At 36.9% G+C, this 16,405-nt stretch overlaps 2 protein-coding genes across 2 annotated transcripts in view; both read right to left on the bottom strand.

The window, feature by feature from the left end:
- Positions 1-5,707, bottom strand: part of cckbra (cholecystokinin B receptor a) — a 75,153-nt gene extending 69,446 nt beyond the window's left edge. Inside the window, exon 1 of the mRNA XM_067441510.1 lies at positions 4,927-5,707. The gene's annotated coding sequence lies outside the window, so the exon portion shown is untranslated. The remainder of the gene's footprint in view (positions 1-4,926) is intronic.
- Positions 5,708-6,009: 302 nt separating this feature from the next.
- On the bottom strand, positions 6,010-10,115 carry si:dkey-1h24.6 (T-cell-specific surface glycoprotein CD28). Its single transcript, XM_067442720.1, has 4 exons — positions 9,857-10,115; positions 7,189-7,527; positions 6,906-7,027; positions 6,010-6,551 (listed from the first exon to the last, which is right to left on the bottom strand). Exons 1-4 carry the CDS (start codon positions 9,939-9,941, stop codon positions 6,441-6,443), a joined length of 657 nt encoding a protein of 218 aa, XP_067298821.1. The 5' UTR covers positions 9,942-10,115; the 3' UTR covers positions 6,010-6,440.
- Positions 10,116-16,405: the final 6,290 nt, after the last annotated feature.

The following is a 16,405-nucleotide window of genomic DNA, read 5'->3' as shown; positions in this document are numbered from 1 at the left end:
ACCTCTTATGCATGCATCATAAGGCTGTGAGTAGGACACTCCAAATGCGACCTTCGAATGTGCTGCTGCCGCTAACCCACGAATATTTGCTTCGCCATTAACAACTATCCTTTTTTTTTTATCATATTAAAAAACGGCACCACCACCATGCAACATGCAAGCGTTGATGTGGTGTTTGGATATAATTAGTTTTAAGCTTGTTTTTGTATTTTAAGCTTTATTTCCTGAAACAGATAAACAGGATTACAAGTGTTTAGTGCTTTTTAAACTTTTAGAGTACATTGCTGTCAAGACAAGAAACATTTTATAGGCATTTTCAAGTTATGAATAAGTTTCATTAATATAACTGGCGTGAGAGCACAACGAGGCTGAACGTGTTGGCACGTGTTGTATGTATATATGTGTGTTTGGGTAGTTTTAAATGTTTTTAAAATATCATAGAGTTTGTGGTGTGGAAAATTAAATGCGATATGCGGTGACGTCACAATCATGTTGAATTGTGGTATATGAAGCTGCCTGAAGTGTACATATAAAGTAACGTCAATATCGAGGGGGCAAGGGTCTGTCCATAAACTTCCCCTTGTCCACATCACGAAGTGGAACTGTTACGGGCTGCGAGTGTATTAGATGTTTTTGTCTGCCTTTCTTCTCTCTGTGGTTGTGCTGTCTTGCTCTTAGGTCTCTGCTGATTGGAGGAAGCGACTGTCACTCTTCATCAAGGTGCCGTCTCTGCAGCCAATCAAGTGCCGCCCTGGTGGATAAATTCTCCCAGCGTGTCCTGATTAGGCAGTGTGTGTGCGTGCCAGGTGTTTCAGTTGGCGTGGCAGTTTGAACCTCTTGTTATCTTGTGTTAATTCCACACTTGATTCTGTACTGTGAAATGTTGAGAGTTAAGAGTAATTTAGTAGCCTACTTTCTGGGGAAATAGAGAACAGGTAAGCAGGTCGCGCGATGTACATCTTGCCCGCAGTTATCAAATGTTAAACACACCAGGAAAGAGGTGAGCGCCCTCTTTGTATTTATTTGTTCTTATTTAGTGTAGGTTTAGTTATGGCATCGGATACGCTGAAGATTTCGGTTTTACATTCTACATTTGTCTTTGGTTAGAAGGTTAGAGGGTTTTGGGGAATTTAATTTAGGAACTCTTTTTGTTTTATTCTTTTCTTTAATTTGGCGCCACCACGTTCCTTTTTCCCCATTAGTTTATTTGTATTTCTACCTTATATTCCATTTAATGCATTGTAAATAGCGCATATACACTGATTAGTGGCTTCGGCTTTTGGAACTAATAAACCAATTGGTACTATCAATTTCTGTGTCTGGTCTCTTCTGCTGCCCGCTCCACTAAAGCAATATTAATATCTAAATGTTACGTGCTGACCCTAGACCTTTAAAAGTTCGTAACAGGAACGCACTTCAAAATGGTGGCGGGGATTCCCCCGAGGGGAAGTGCTAATAGGGAAGTTTGCAAGTGTGTGTCTAATAGTGGAGTGGAACGCAGCACCAATTCAATTCCTCCGTGCTCGCGTCTTTTCCTCGCGTCCTTACCTCGCATCCTGAAGGGGTGGAGCTAAGGAAAGGAAGCAAGGATGCACAAATAAGAATTGGGAAGCCCCCTCCGTATACTGCATCCTTCTCAGGATGTGTCCTTTCAAAATTTAACGAAATGAGACACAGCGTAAGTCAGCGAGACTTGTGTTTGCATTATTTAACGGTCCGTCTGGAAACAAATGCTGTGACGCCAAACTCCCTTGTGGAAGAAGAACGCCATTGTGTTTATTACTGTGTCAATGAACGTTTGCCAGGGTCAACTAAACGCTGGATTTTCAAAAGTATGTGAAGTTTGTGGATCCATTGCACACTTGTAATTGTAAACTTGCACAACGTTCTTGAATGAATAATTTATAAATGCACGCTGGTCTGTTATTGCAGCGACATCGACTTTAAAAATTGTATGACCATAAACATGACGTGGAACAAAACTAACTGGGATAGGTTGCATTACATATCAGTCAAACGTCCTCTTGGGCAGTCCTTAATAATTGAGAGCTGTGGAAAAGTCCAGACTTCACAAGACTACGTGAACCCCAACAAATCGCATAGATAAGTAAAAAAGCTGAGCTTTTAATATCACTTCACAACAAATGACTAACATTAATGACAAAAAACAAAAACAACTATACATTTGGGGCCAGGAAACAATGAATACTATATTACAGTATAATTTATTCATGCTGCAATGCATGATGGGACCAATTAGCCAGGTGTGTCTTAACAGGTAAAAAGGTCCAGCAGAAGCGACAACTCCAAAATCATTTTGAGATTTGAATTTCCATTTCGAGCCAGTGCTAAAATGATTTCTCTAAAATGTGATGAGATATGGTGGGGCTCCCCCTTAAGTCACTGAATGGTTTATCTTAAAATTCTGCACTTCACACTCCATCAGGTAGTTGGCAAGAGATGCGAAGCCAATATCAGGAGACCAGAAATAGAAAAAGAAACACGAGATGAGGGATCAAGATGGAGAAGACAGCTAGTGAGAGGAGCATGAGAGAGATATAATATTGTAAAATATTGTCAGAAAAAATACAGTAAATGTTTACTCTAAACCTTTCATGGAATTTAAAAGGAAGGAATTTTGAGAAAAGCGTATAATAATGTAAAGGGGAGTAATGCATCTCTCTCCTCTTCTAGAATAGTCAAATAGTCAGTAGTACCAAATTCAAAAAATCATATCTCTATAATGCCTCGCCATCACAACTGTATAGAAATAGGTAAAACACTCTAACACCGCTATTTGTTGCATTAAAATAACCATATTAAATTATCACATTAATCTAAACAAGCTACCATTAGCATTCTCATTCATCTCAGTGCACCTTGCTCAGCAGGCTGTTTTGAGCCAATCGCGTGAGCAGCAAAAGCAATGTAATGTGACAAACGACTCTACAGCCGCAGGAGAAAGACATGGCGTCATGGCAATGAAAATGGCAGCACAAAAATGCACACATGCAGTCTCAAGTCCTTACTGCAATGTCCTTTTTTTATAGACACCTTGATTGTTGTTGGTTGTGGGTTGCAGTTTTATTGGGATTTTTCCAGAAAACAGTTATGTATTTGGGCTTGCAAGTGGCTATAATAGCAGTTGTCAAATATCCCCACCTACTGTTCAGCCCACACTCTACATGATGTCATTATTAATTGCTATAGTTTGTCTTATTTCCTAAGATGTTTCTACCTTTCACAGCTCCTCCCCTCTTGATTGATTGGTTGATTGGTTGATTAATTGATTGATTGATTAATGAATTGATTGATTGATTGCAAAACCATCTTTCTTGTTTATCTGCTAGTGACTATACTGTGACAGGAGAAAGTTGATTTTTTTTACGCTTTAAAGACTTCTTTAATTTTTTTTTTTTTTTACAAAAAACAAACAAAAAAAAACTGGGTCAGAATACATATATTTTTCTGAATGGCTGGAGACAGAAGCTTTTGCAGCCAGATGGTTTTGTTACATCATCTACCAAATATGGCCATACATGCAGCAGCACCTTACATCCAGAGCGGGATTTCTCCAGTCAGATACTCTAGTATATTAGATTGTTACAATCCTGTATAGTAATCAGACATGGCAATTATATGACTGGAACATACTAATTTGTGCTCAGTAGGGACAACATTTGGTGAAATATTGATGGTCTAATATAGCTTTTTATGATGATAATGCTAGATAAAATGTGATTACTTATGAATGTGTTAAGAGCTAGCAATCTATGTATTTGTTGAAAACCTACTGTATGATTGTCAATTAAAACTACTACAATTTTTGCTCTTGCATGAATCACTGTCATGCGTATGCCACATCAGAACCCTCTCAAGTGAGAAGCTAAAATTTGATTATTTCCCCACCTTTTCAAAGAGCAAAATCACCTGATTGATTGAGTGAGTCACCAACGTGTGGACGTTTGTATCCATAAAACAGAAAAAGGTGACTGAAATGATGTAGCAGTTTGATAATCAGAGGTCAGAAACTGCTATGGGTGTTTGTGCTTAAAAAAATGAAATCAAATGGAATATATTTATTCCCAGATGGGGGGGGGGGGGGGGGGGTTATTAGATTCATCAATGTCAAGTTGGATATCTCAAATTACAGATGTTTGAATGAACAGACACATTTTTTTCTAGCCTGAAGATACTTAGAGGCAGTTTAATCTGCTGCCAAACTAACACTCCCCCTGACTTGTGTCGCTATGATTCATAATCTTGCACAAAATTATACATTTAAAACATAAGTGTTATTTATTATTATTATTATACATTCTCATGCCCGCCAGTCATTTTGGGGGTCATGGTTTTGAATGCAGTATAGGGACCATATTTACCCATGATTATGTGTCCATGTCCTGTCAAAATGCATTAATTACAACCATTACTTCTGAGATCCTTGGAGTTAATTAAAATAATAAAAAAGGAATATATATATATATATATATATATATATATATATATATATATATATATATATATATATATATATATATATATATATATATATATATATATATTAGGAGCTGTGGTGAGCCAACTTTTTAGGAAATGGGGTTACACATTTACTTGTGCTGTAGCCTATACGTGGTGGTTGATGGGGCATAGTAGCTTTTGGGATGTATGATTGCATTATTAATGTTCAGGCACGCTGTTATAATTAATAAATAATTTGTTTTGGGGAAAAGACATATCTATTGATGTTGTTTATCTCACATAAATTGGCTATTTAATAAATTGGTTTCCGGTAATTTAACTCAGAAATGTAAATAATAATAATGATACTAATAATAAACATATGCAACAGAAAAAAAGAAAAGGAAAGTAAAAAAGACAATTTAATAACACGGAAAACGGTTGCATGCATTAGTTTGTCCTCACCTTTTGGTCGCGTGGGTCTGAATTTCTGAATTATTGACGCATTGCTACAGGTGGCGTTAACTTCCACGCTTAACGCAGAGCTGTTCACGCTGGAATTGCCAGGAGTTCTTGAGCATTCCCAAAACGGGGGATCTGAGTTGCATTCATTCTGTGTAAATCCGTAGTCAAAACGGTCCGCGAGAACTGGTAGGAGTATAGCTTTGTAAATCACTGTAAAACTATATTTATTCACGATGTTGCATTCAATGCATATTTAAAAAAGAAAAAAGAAAAAAAAGACATACCCTGTGCCCTGAATTATCAAAAGGCTCTTAAAGCTTATATGTTACTGCGCGCTGAAATATTCTGCGCACCCATCGCCTGTATCTGCGCGCGCCTCTGTGAGAGAATGTCCTGTGCGCTTAAAACTGCAGTCAGTGAAAAGCGCTCTGGTGAGCGAGCCGCGTGGGTAGACTGTTCTTTAAGAGTGTTAGCACAGAGGGAGGGGTGATTATAGGAAGGGAGGGAGAATTACAAGAGTAGCAGCCTCAGTATCAGTCAACAGTTAACAGTGCAGCGAATCTTGGCTAATGGAATGTAAGTCCCGTTTCGCCCTCCAGTGGATGTCTTGTGTCATTGGTTGTTGATTATCAAAAGAAATGAGAAGGTAGAGGACAAACAGAGAGAATCGTTGCACAAGCTGCTTCAGGACCTTAGCCACAGAGCTTTCATGAGATTAACTTTGTATAGCTACTCTTGCTGTCATTTTACACAACTTCAGAAAAGTGTTGAAGTGGATCTCATAGTAATGTTTATTATAGTCCTATAGTCCATATAGTTTAAATCCAGAGACAAGACCTCTGAAGGTGTCCTGTGGTATCTGGCATGAAGACATTAACAGCAGATCCTTTAAGTCCTGTAAGTTGCGGGGTGGGGCCTCAATGGATCAGATTTGTTGTGTTTGTGTGTTGACAGGAAGAAAAGGAAAGAGATTGTTGTATTGTTTATTTTGAAATAAATGTATAAAATGTTTAAACACAAACACACACACACACACACACACACACACACACACACATGTTGGTCTATGTGGTTTACAGGAACTCTCCATAGGCGTAATGGTTTTTATACCGAAAAAAACGTATTATCTATCCCCTTACACTGCCCCTGCCCCTAAACCTACCCATCACAGGAAACATTCTGCATTTTTACTTTCTCAAAAAACATCATTTAGTATGTTTTTAAGGCCGTTTGAATTATGAGGACATTTGATATGTCCTCATAAACCACATTTATAGTGTAATACCAGTGTAATACCCATGTAGTTATACAAATTTGTGTCCTCATAAACCACATAAACAGGCTCACACATACACACACACACACACACACACACACACACACACACACACACACACACACACACACACAGCAAGGCTAATCATATTTTGGCTACATTTATAGTGGGTAAAATAACAGTATAAAACAGTGAAGAAAATCATTTTTCTCAGGATGTCACCAATGCAAATACAGTCTCATACTACAGTGTCTTTGTGAAAACCCAGCCTGGTTGGATGTTGAACCCCCTGCCATTTCCGTCTGCATTCTCTGTCCTTGAAGGAAGTACCAGTTTGGCTGAACTTGATCTGATGTGCAGGCATGGACAAAATAAATCATATTTTGACCAATTATTGACCAAGTGCAATATCAGCAACAGCTATTAAAAAACTGTCAACACTTCAAAGAACTGTAGCCAAAGTCTAAAACAGTCCATAAACAAATAAAATTATACTATACAAATATTTGAATTATTACCATTATAAAAACTAAATGGCATTATTTAAAAAAATAAAATAATATATGATGATTAGCCTATGGATATTTTTTTCAAGAGACATCAACCAAATTGATAACTAATACTCTGTAATACGTTAATTTCATGTATTGAAATATACTGTGTTGAAGGAGCATTTTTGTAAATGTAAATGATGAGTATTTACCTGCAAAATGATTACGATGCAAGTCGTCACCAGCCCATATATGGCCATGATTCCAAACAGGACCCACAAAGCCTGGTGACTGCCATTTTGACAGAGATCAATCCTTGTCTGTTCTTGTTTCTCTGTTGACAAACGCACGCAAATTGTAACTTTAAACTGTTTGCGAAATCTTTGTATTGCACACAAAGTCATAATGGTTTTCTCTAATCTATTAGATCCGTATCTATTAGATCTATCTATTCTAATCTATAGTCTATTGTGCATTAAAAAGCAGTAAACATACCTTCAACTAACACAATAGTTTGCGGTGTGAAAGGCACTTTCTTAAATGGAGGAGGATAGTTTATCTCAGCCTCGCAGGTGTACAGGTCTGTAAAATTAGTTGTCACACCCAGCAGGATGAAACTGGTGCTGTTATCCATAAACTTAACATGGAGAATAGCAGGGAAATCTGGGCTGTTTTTGTTTATGTCGTTGGATGTATCATTTATCTTGATATAAATGGAGGTGACCTGGTCTGAGCCTTTAAATAATTTGAATTCCATTTCTGTTGCACTGAGTAGAGGGCAGGGCACAGTAACATTGCTGTTCACTGCCACATGCTTAATCTCTGGGAGGGTGCCTGCAGTGTAGAGGAGACAAAAATCACATAGCTTCATCATTAACATATCACAACTGCTTAATGCATATATATTCAAGCTTTTATTTTTCAAAATCTGAAATCTCTGATTGGTTTGGTACCATGTTAATTCATTAATCTTATATTACATTATTTATTTAAAGAGGGTGGCTGATTTTGCAGTTGTTATGGAACCGACAAATCACCACAGTCACCCACGGTGCGGCAGAAGATGGCTTCTGTTCTCAATATCGCTCATAGGCTCTACCCATTATCTTACAGTAACATTGATATTCCGTCAAGATATGCACTTCTGCGAGATTTAAGAACATATAAGATGGATATAAGAACAGTTAACTATACTTTTGTCTTTTCAGTTCCTGGGGGACTGAATAACTTTATGTATGATCAGTGCACAGGCACGTACATAATTTATGCCAGAATAATAAAATTAAATAAAATTAAAATTATAAAGTACTATTTTGACTGGTTCCTTGAATTCGCAAATGTTTTGCCTGTAAGAGTGGATAAATGTTGTCATAGAGACACTGTTTCAGTGTGAACAAACTGCTTTGAACCTCACTTTGGAAACAAAAAAGGAAAGATTGAATCATCCTATTGCAAAATGATTAACACTCTCTCTCTCTCTCTCTCTCTCTCTCTCAGCATTGCATTCCTCTGTCAGAATGTCAGTGGCAATACCAAACATGCCAGTCTGTTGCAAAATGTATAGAATATTTGCTGCAAGGTCCCACTTTATATTAAGTGTCTTATGTACTAACATTTAAATAAATCAGTTGATTCAATGTACTTATTGTTTACATCCATATTTTTACATTTTATTTATTTTTAAATGCATACATGTAATTGCAGTTGTAATTAATTTGCATCTATAATTACACTGTTGACCCTTTACTTGCCCCTTAACCCATTGTTAAACCTAATACCCATACCAACAAACCTGTGCATGTGCCTATCCATACCCATATGCCTCCTCGATAGCAGCAACAGTGTTTTGCGATACATGAACACAATACGTATATTGTACTTTATTTGTGAAATTGGTTCTAGCTGCTCTACTGTACTTTGTAGTCTCACAAATTCAGTGTTTGGGGTAAACTGATTGTACTGTAAATGAGTCTGAGTGCACAATATTTAATTTATTCAAGCCTCACTGTATTTTTTTTCAATGTCAATTTCAATTTGCTCATTCAATGTCACAAATGTATGTTGTTGATCAAATTTCAGTGTGCCGTACAAATTATTCCAAATTAAAAACTGAAAATGAAAATTACACATACACAACTAACTTTATTTGCGTTTTAAACAGTCAAACATTTTTCATTTATTAAATCAATCTTAAATTCAATCAGTATTGTATTATTGTTTTGCTTTTTGTTGAAAATCTTCATGACTAAGTGCATAAAAAAAGCACTGCAGATTATATAGCGACAAAGTAGAACATTATTCATTGCTAAACTGTGTATATTCATCATTCACAAAAAAAAAAAAAAATATATATATATATATATATATATATATATATATATATATATATATATATATATATATATATATATATATATATATATATATATATATATATATATCTTATAATCTTATAATCTATATATCTTATAATCTTCTTAAATATTTTTATTTATATTTGACTATAGGTATTCCTGTCATACACACATTTTTGCCAGGGTGTAAATAAAAGATTGCTGTTTTGGTAATTTTGACTTTACATTCCATAATTTATACTTAAAATAAGCACCCTTTGACTTTTTCTTTTAACTGAGACCATGTCAAAATGAAGACTTGAGTTTTTTATTTTTTTTATTTTTTTCATAATTCCAACCCCGTATTTCAGGCTGATAAAACAGACAAACTGAAGGTCTCTTGATTCCCACTCAAATTCAAATTCAGTCTGTTTCACTTTTACATATGCAGAGGCTTGTTTTGGGGTGTCAGACCATTGCAGGCCTTTCGGTTCGAAGCTGCTGACAGTTAGAAACCCCAGGGCACTGGTCTCATTGGTCCTGGCCACATTCCATCCCATTCTAAATAAGGCTTTGTCAAGGTTTTGTCAAACAGTCTAAACAGTACTTCATGTGGTAACCGCTAATCTTACAGTAACTGCTTTTATTTAGTCATTTAAGTAAAAATGATTTAATAAAACTGAATCAGCCTTTTATTACATTAGGCTACACAAACAAAAGTAATCAACAAGACTTAAAAGATAAGATACTTAAGAAAACAACGTAATTTAACTTGTAAAGGTGTCTGTTACCCAATGCATTTTTAAAGTTCACAAGGATGAAGATCTTACCTTTGCACACGTTCTGTGTTTCAGATAGGCTGCTGTGAAAGAGACAGATACTTAAGAGGGTCACAGATGTCCTGAAAATCTCCATCTTCACACAGTAGAAGTGTGAACTGATCTACTTTCTTTCGTTTTGGCACCACTGTAAGTATGGCGTGCTTGTATGGCAAATTCAACTTTTTGTGTAACAGAAGAACGGATCGCAAGCCAAACAGGAAGTTTCCATTTTCTCCTTGCACCCTTTGTGGTTGATGTTATTTGCATGTTAAGGTTTCATATATAGTGCATTTGGTGGAGAATCTCATGGCATCATGTAGCTGGTGTTTCCTCATAGAGGGGAGGTAGTAAAGGAGACCCCTGTAGGTGTTTTCTGGTGAACTGTCTGTTTCAGTAGTTGTTGGGGGGTGGAGGGGGGTGGGGATGTAGTGTTATAGTGGGTTAGAACAGATGCTGAAAGTGAAACAGAGGGAGGTAAAAAAGTCAGCTCCTAAAAAAGCTCTTCAAAGTTTAAATGACAGAAACTTACTCACCATTGATCAGAAAAGGCCTGCATGCGTTTTTTAAAAGTGCATTAAAAGCCTTTTCTGACTGACTCAGGGTGACACATTCAAATACACGATGTGGGGGAAATGACTTTAAGCTGATTTAAGTCTTCATGTTTCCTGTTTTTAATCTAAAACTGTGTGCACGTCAGAGGCAGTGCACTTTGTGATCTCTATGGCAACAGGCTGCACAGAAAACTGAAACCAACCCACAATGCTGATGATGAACTGTGTTCGTTGTGCTCTTTCCTCAATGGAAGAAAAGACTAATCAAGTTGAGAAAAGATGCAAATAATGAGGTTTTGTGGTTATCTTTATATTTAGATCTAAACCTAGAACTGGTTTCAGACCCCTACATGCACTTGCACCCCCTTTAATCTACTTCCTGTCTGAACCACAAAACGTGACAACATGTTTACAGAAGCCTCCCATTCATGATTAGCATAATAGTGCTTCTGAACAGAAAGTATATTGGAACAGCAGAATAATATTCCATTCATGTGTTATACAGTCCCTGACAAAAGTCTTGTCGCTTATCTATTTTCTAGAAATACCTGATATTAACCTGATTTTTAATTAATTCATTGGTGTTAGAAATAGCTCATATGAAAAGCTAAAACCCTCCCAAATGATGTTTAATGCACTGAAAAAAATAATTTTCACAGAAAAAATATTTATCATTTAATCAAGACAGAAAGGTCAAATTTTGGCAAGACAAAAGTTTTGTCGCCTATACAGAAATGGAACAAATTTACTGCAAATACAAAAATATGTCAGCAAATTAAGTTGTGGTGCTGTGAGATCCAAATTTAATATCTTGTATGACTTCCATGAGCTTGAAGGACTGCATCCATGCGGTTTGGCAAGGATTCATACAATTTATTGATGAAGTCATCAGGAATAGCTAAGAAAGCAGTCTTGCATGCCTCCCAGAGTTCATCAATATTCTTTGGTTTCGTCTTCCATGCGTCCTCTTTCATCCTACCCCACATATGCTCAATGATGTTAATGTCTGGTGACTGGGCTGGCCAATCCTGGAGCATCTTGATCTTCTTCGCCTTGAGGAACTTTGATGTGGAGATGGAAGTATGCGATGGAGCAAAGTCCTGCTGCAGAATTTGGCCTCTTTTATGGTTGGGAATATAAGAGGTAGCTAAGATTTCTTGGTATTTTAGACTATTGATGTTGCCTTCCACCCTGCAGATCTCTCGCACACCCCCATACTGGATGTAACCCCAGACCATGATTTTTCCGCCACCAAACTTCACTGTTTTCTGGGTGAATCTCGGATCCATTCGGGCTCCAGTAGGTCTCCTGCAATATTTGCGGCGACTGTGGTGTAATTCAACAGAAGATTCATCTGAAAAATCCACCTTCTGCCACTTTTCCAGCGGTCATCCTTTTAGCAGGCTGTGGGCCTTGGCAAATGCCACACGGTTTTTCAATTGTCTTTTGTTTAGTGCTGGCTTCTGGGCACTGATTCGACCATGGAGGCCATTTCGAGACAGAATCCGACAAACTGTTCTGGTTGACACAGGGACTTCAGGTGACCAGGTCTCATGGAGCTCTGCTGCAGTGGAAAATGGGCTGGCCTTGGATTTTCGAGCCAACAAACGGTCCTCTCGAGCAGTTGTCTTGCAGGGTCTGCCTGACCTGGGCTTGTCAAAAACGTCTCCGGTCACTTCAAATCTTTTTTTTTTTATCCTCTGTACTTGACGCTGAGACACATTGAAGGTGTCTGCCACATCAGCAGTGGATCTGGTCTTCAGCCTCTTGATAATCAAAACTTTAGTCTCAGGGTGAATCTTAGGCATGTTTGCAGCCGTCTAGTTGCAGTTGATGTGAAGGTCTAGTGCTGGGGTTCTTTTTATACACACTTGAGACCTAATTGATCCATTATTAGTCACAGGTGAAGCTCATATGACAAGGTGACAACACTTATGTCTTTGCAAAAATTGACTCAATGGGCTTTACCAAGCTGTGAATATTAGAATACTTTTTGAAAGTGTAGTTTTTCACTGAAACATTATCACAAAAGCTGGTGGGATTAAAATGAGCCATTTCTTGTAAAAAAAAAATCTTGAATAGAAATATATTTCAGCGGCACTTTAGGTCAATTTGTACACAAGCGACAAGACTTGTCAGGGACTGTATTCCATCTGACATATAGGTTTTACAGACCTTCAATATATTACAATGGTTGCACTCTAAGTGCTTTGTCAAAGGATTTTTATATAAATAATTTTTTTTTTTAAATCAACAAATAAGTAAATGTGCAACCCCATTTCCTAAAAAGTTGGCTCACCACAGCTCCGAAAACAAAAAAACAAAAACAAATATATATATATATATATATATATATATATATATATATATATATATATATATATATATATATATATATATATATATATATATATATATATATATATATATACATATATATATATATATATATATATATATATATATTAACGTTCTCTGTAAAGAGGCAATGGGCTCAAAACTTCAGCTCTAGTGAGAACATTAAATACCGATTTTTCTATGTTAGGAGCTGTGGTGTGGCAACTTTTCTTTCCAAAAAATTTTCCGGTTAAGCACAACCATTTAGCTTTTTTTTGCCCATTAGATGTTTGTACTTTGTGTTGATTTTTTTTAAATGCAGTTAAATCAAGAATATGTAATTGAAGATTTTAAATGTTTTGTACTGACAAACTTAATTGTATTTTGTAAATATTATTGAATTTTGATGGCTGTAACATATTCTAAAAGAGTTATAATGTAGCCTAGGCCTAATTAACGAACAAGAAATATTAAAGCCATTTTCATCAGATTAGGCATATTGATAATGAATGTGTTTATATTGTAAATTAATATAATTCCATTTGTAACCTTCAGTTGCCTAAATTAAAAAAAAATCTCAGTATTGGGCATATGAGTAATGAAAGTGTTTAGTGAATTAATTCAATAAACTTAAACTTTAATAAACAGTACCTAAATTAACATGTCTAAGAAAATTATTCATAAAACATATAAATATCAGTATGTTAATATGTAAACCATATTTTTACTTTCTTCACTGACGAAAATGGAAAAACTAGTCTATATCAGTCAAAGCTCAGCGTTATGAGGGGAAGAGACAGGGGGAGATAAAAACAGAGAAAAAGAGAGATGTAGATAAGAAAGACAAATAATCTACTGCCTTCAGAACATCTTGAAATGCACATATGTACAGCCAATATCCTATGGGTATGCATATTAGTAAGCACTAAGCTACTAGTTAATAGCACAATTCGGACCCCCAACTAAAGTTCGATTTTTTTTTCCATAGGCTACCCTCAATGGGGGCTAAGCCCCCCTAAAATGAAAATCCTAAAAACGCCCCTGCATGGACACATAATCATGGGTAAATATGGGCCCTATACTGCATTCAAAACCATGACCCCAAAAATGACTGGCGGGCATGAGAATGTATAATAATAATAATAAATAACACTTATTATTATAACACAGTGTTTTTAGCTAAGAATAAACTAAAAAAGTTACACAGTGTAGCTTTAAAAAGCATGATATTTTGATCCATCCAATAACAGTGTAAAGTCTTCTCTCTCCAGCAGAGGGCTCCCTCACCTGATTTTTAGCAAGACATTCTCTGGAATTTCCTTTAACCCCATACCTGGAGTGATTGCAACCTGAGATCGTCATCTCAGTCTCATCTCAGCAACAGCTCCTTGTGGCCTGAGAACGCAAACAGGTTTGACATAGTTTTGAAACTATACCATCATCATTCCCACGCAAGCTGCAAAAAGAAAAGAAAAGAAAATTGATTTAAACTGACAGTGTGTCTGCTTCCCGAAAAAACGCTAGGAAGACTGTTCCAGAATTTGGGTGCTAAATAGGAAAAGGATGAACAGGCAGCAATTAATTTTGATATTCTAGGTATTATCTGGCCAGAATTTTAAGACAAAGACGTGATGGAGTAAAAAGCGTTAAGAGCTTGTTCAAGTACTGGGTAGCTAAACCATTTAGTGCTTTGTAAATAATAAACACGTTTTTAAAATGTATACGATGTTTAATAGGGAGCCAGTGCAGTGTTGACAGAACCGAGCTGCTGAGTTTTGGACCAGCTGCAGTTTATTTATTAAGCGAGCAGGGCAACCACCCAGTAGAGCATTACAATAATCTAGCCTTGAGGTCATGAACATTTGAACTAACTGCTCAGTATTTTGCATTGAAAGCATGTGCTGTAATTTATATATATATTTTTAATATGGAAGAAAGCAGTTTTACAAATGCTAGAAACATGGCTTACAAAGATTGATATATTCAGCACACCCAGGTTCCTCACTGATGACAAAAAGACTTGACAGAGCAGTCATCAAGTGCGAGACAGGTTCTAGGTTAGGCTAATATGTGCAGAGTTTTTTTTGTCCAATAATTTAAAAAATCATTTTTTTTTTTCAGAATTAAATTGTAGGAAATTGCTAGCCTGACGTGGTCATACTCAATCAAAATATGAGTCTGAAACTGCTCCTTTGGGCTGTGGTTATGGGGTGTGTTTAATGATCATCATTTTTGAGAGAAATAGTGAAGGTGAATGCATATACAAACAAGCGCTCCGTTTAGGATTCAAACAAATATAATCAAGCCCCTTGCAGACGTGCATGATGACGTCCGTCATCGTCTAAAGCCCGTCCTGATGATTTCATTGGTCTGAACTATTTCTGTTGAGGGATAATTACTCCTCTATGGATCGGGGCCAGACTGAACCGCCCGACCTAAAAATGTTGTGGGTGGGGCTAAGTTGGGCTGGCATCCAGGCTAGGAAATTGCTAGTCATGCAATTTTTAATATCAGCTATGCATTCCGTCAATCTTGTGAATTGGTTTTGTTATAGCCTAGTCCAGGGCTATTCAAATCTTACCCTGGAGGCCCAATGCGGTGCAGAGTTTAGCTCCAACCCTGATCAAACACACCTGAACATGCTAATCAATGTCTTTAGGATCATTAGAAAATCACAGGTGGGTGTGTTTGATCATGGTTGGAGCTAAAGTCTGCAGTGCATTGGCCCTCCAGGGTAAGATTTGAATAGCCCTGGCCTAGTCGGTGGTATAGGGTCAAGCAAACATGTTGTTGATTTTGATGATTTAATGAGTTTAGCCAATTCTTCTTCTCCTATAGCAGTGAATGAATGCTTTTTTTTCAATGACACTTCAATGAACTGTCTGATGCGATACTGTAGTAGATGGTATAGTAGATAGTATAGTAGATAATTTTCTTCCTAAAATTATCAATCTTGCACATAAAGAAGTTCATAAAGTCATTACAGCTGCCTTTGTATCAAACAAATACCTAGGGTTTTGTTTGTTTTCTTCTAAGAGAGTTGAAAAATAAGCAGATCTAGTGTTTTTGAAGCCTTTCATGCTCTCTTTCCACAAAGTGCAAAAAACCCTAGTTGTGTTTTCTTCCAGCTGTGCTTCATTTTTCTGGCTGCTGATGTAACAGTTATAGCAGCCAAATCAAATTTGGTCAACAGAGTACCATATAAACTTTACAAGCAGTCCCTGGGGATCCTGGTGCAGTTCTGGGAGATCTTGAAGGCAATCTGGCTAAGAGGAAAGTTTGCTGCTCAGAGAAGCCAGGCGATGGGAGTATGGGTACCAAAAGAAGAGGATTCAAGCAATATTGAACAGTTTAGTATCATCTCGCTGCTGTGTTGAAGAGAAGATCATGGACCACCATCTAACTGAGTTTCTCATGAAGAATGTATGCATAGACACCTTAGTACAGAAGGGGGAAGCAAGGGAAAGTAAAAGACTAGCACTGTTAAACAGTTAGAAAGTCTTAATCCAGCCACGTCCAGGTCTCTGCTCCTGAAGAAGGGGAGAATGACTGACCAGTTCCGCTTTACACTGGGAGGGACCCAGATTCCATTGGTTACAGAGAAAGTCACTTGAGCCAGGGAGGTTATGATGTACAGAGACTCTTCTGATATTAAGGTCGCATCTGCAGG

The sequence above is a fragment of the Pseudorasbora parva genome, chromosome 4, assembly GCF_024679245.1.
Source record: "Pseudorasbora parva isolate DD20220531a chromosome 4, ASM2467924v1, whole genome shotgun sequence".
In the NCBI taxonomy this organism is placed as follows: Eukaryota; Metazoa; Chordata; class Actinopteri; order Cypriniformes; family Gobionidae; genus Pseudorasbora; species Pseudorasbora parva.
Note: the sequence above shows the minus strand (reverse complement) of the source record. Positions and strands in the feature narration are given on the sequence as shown.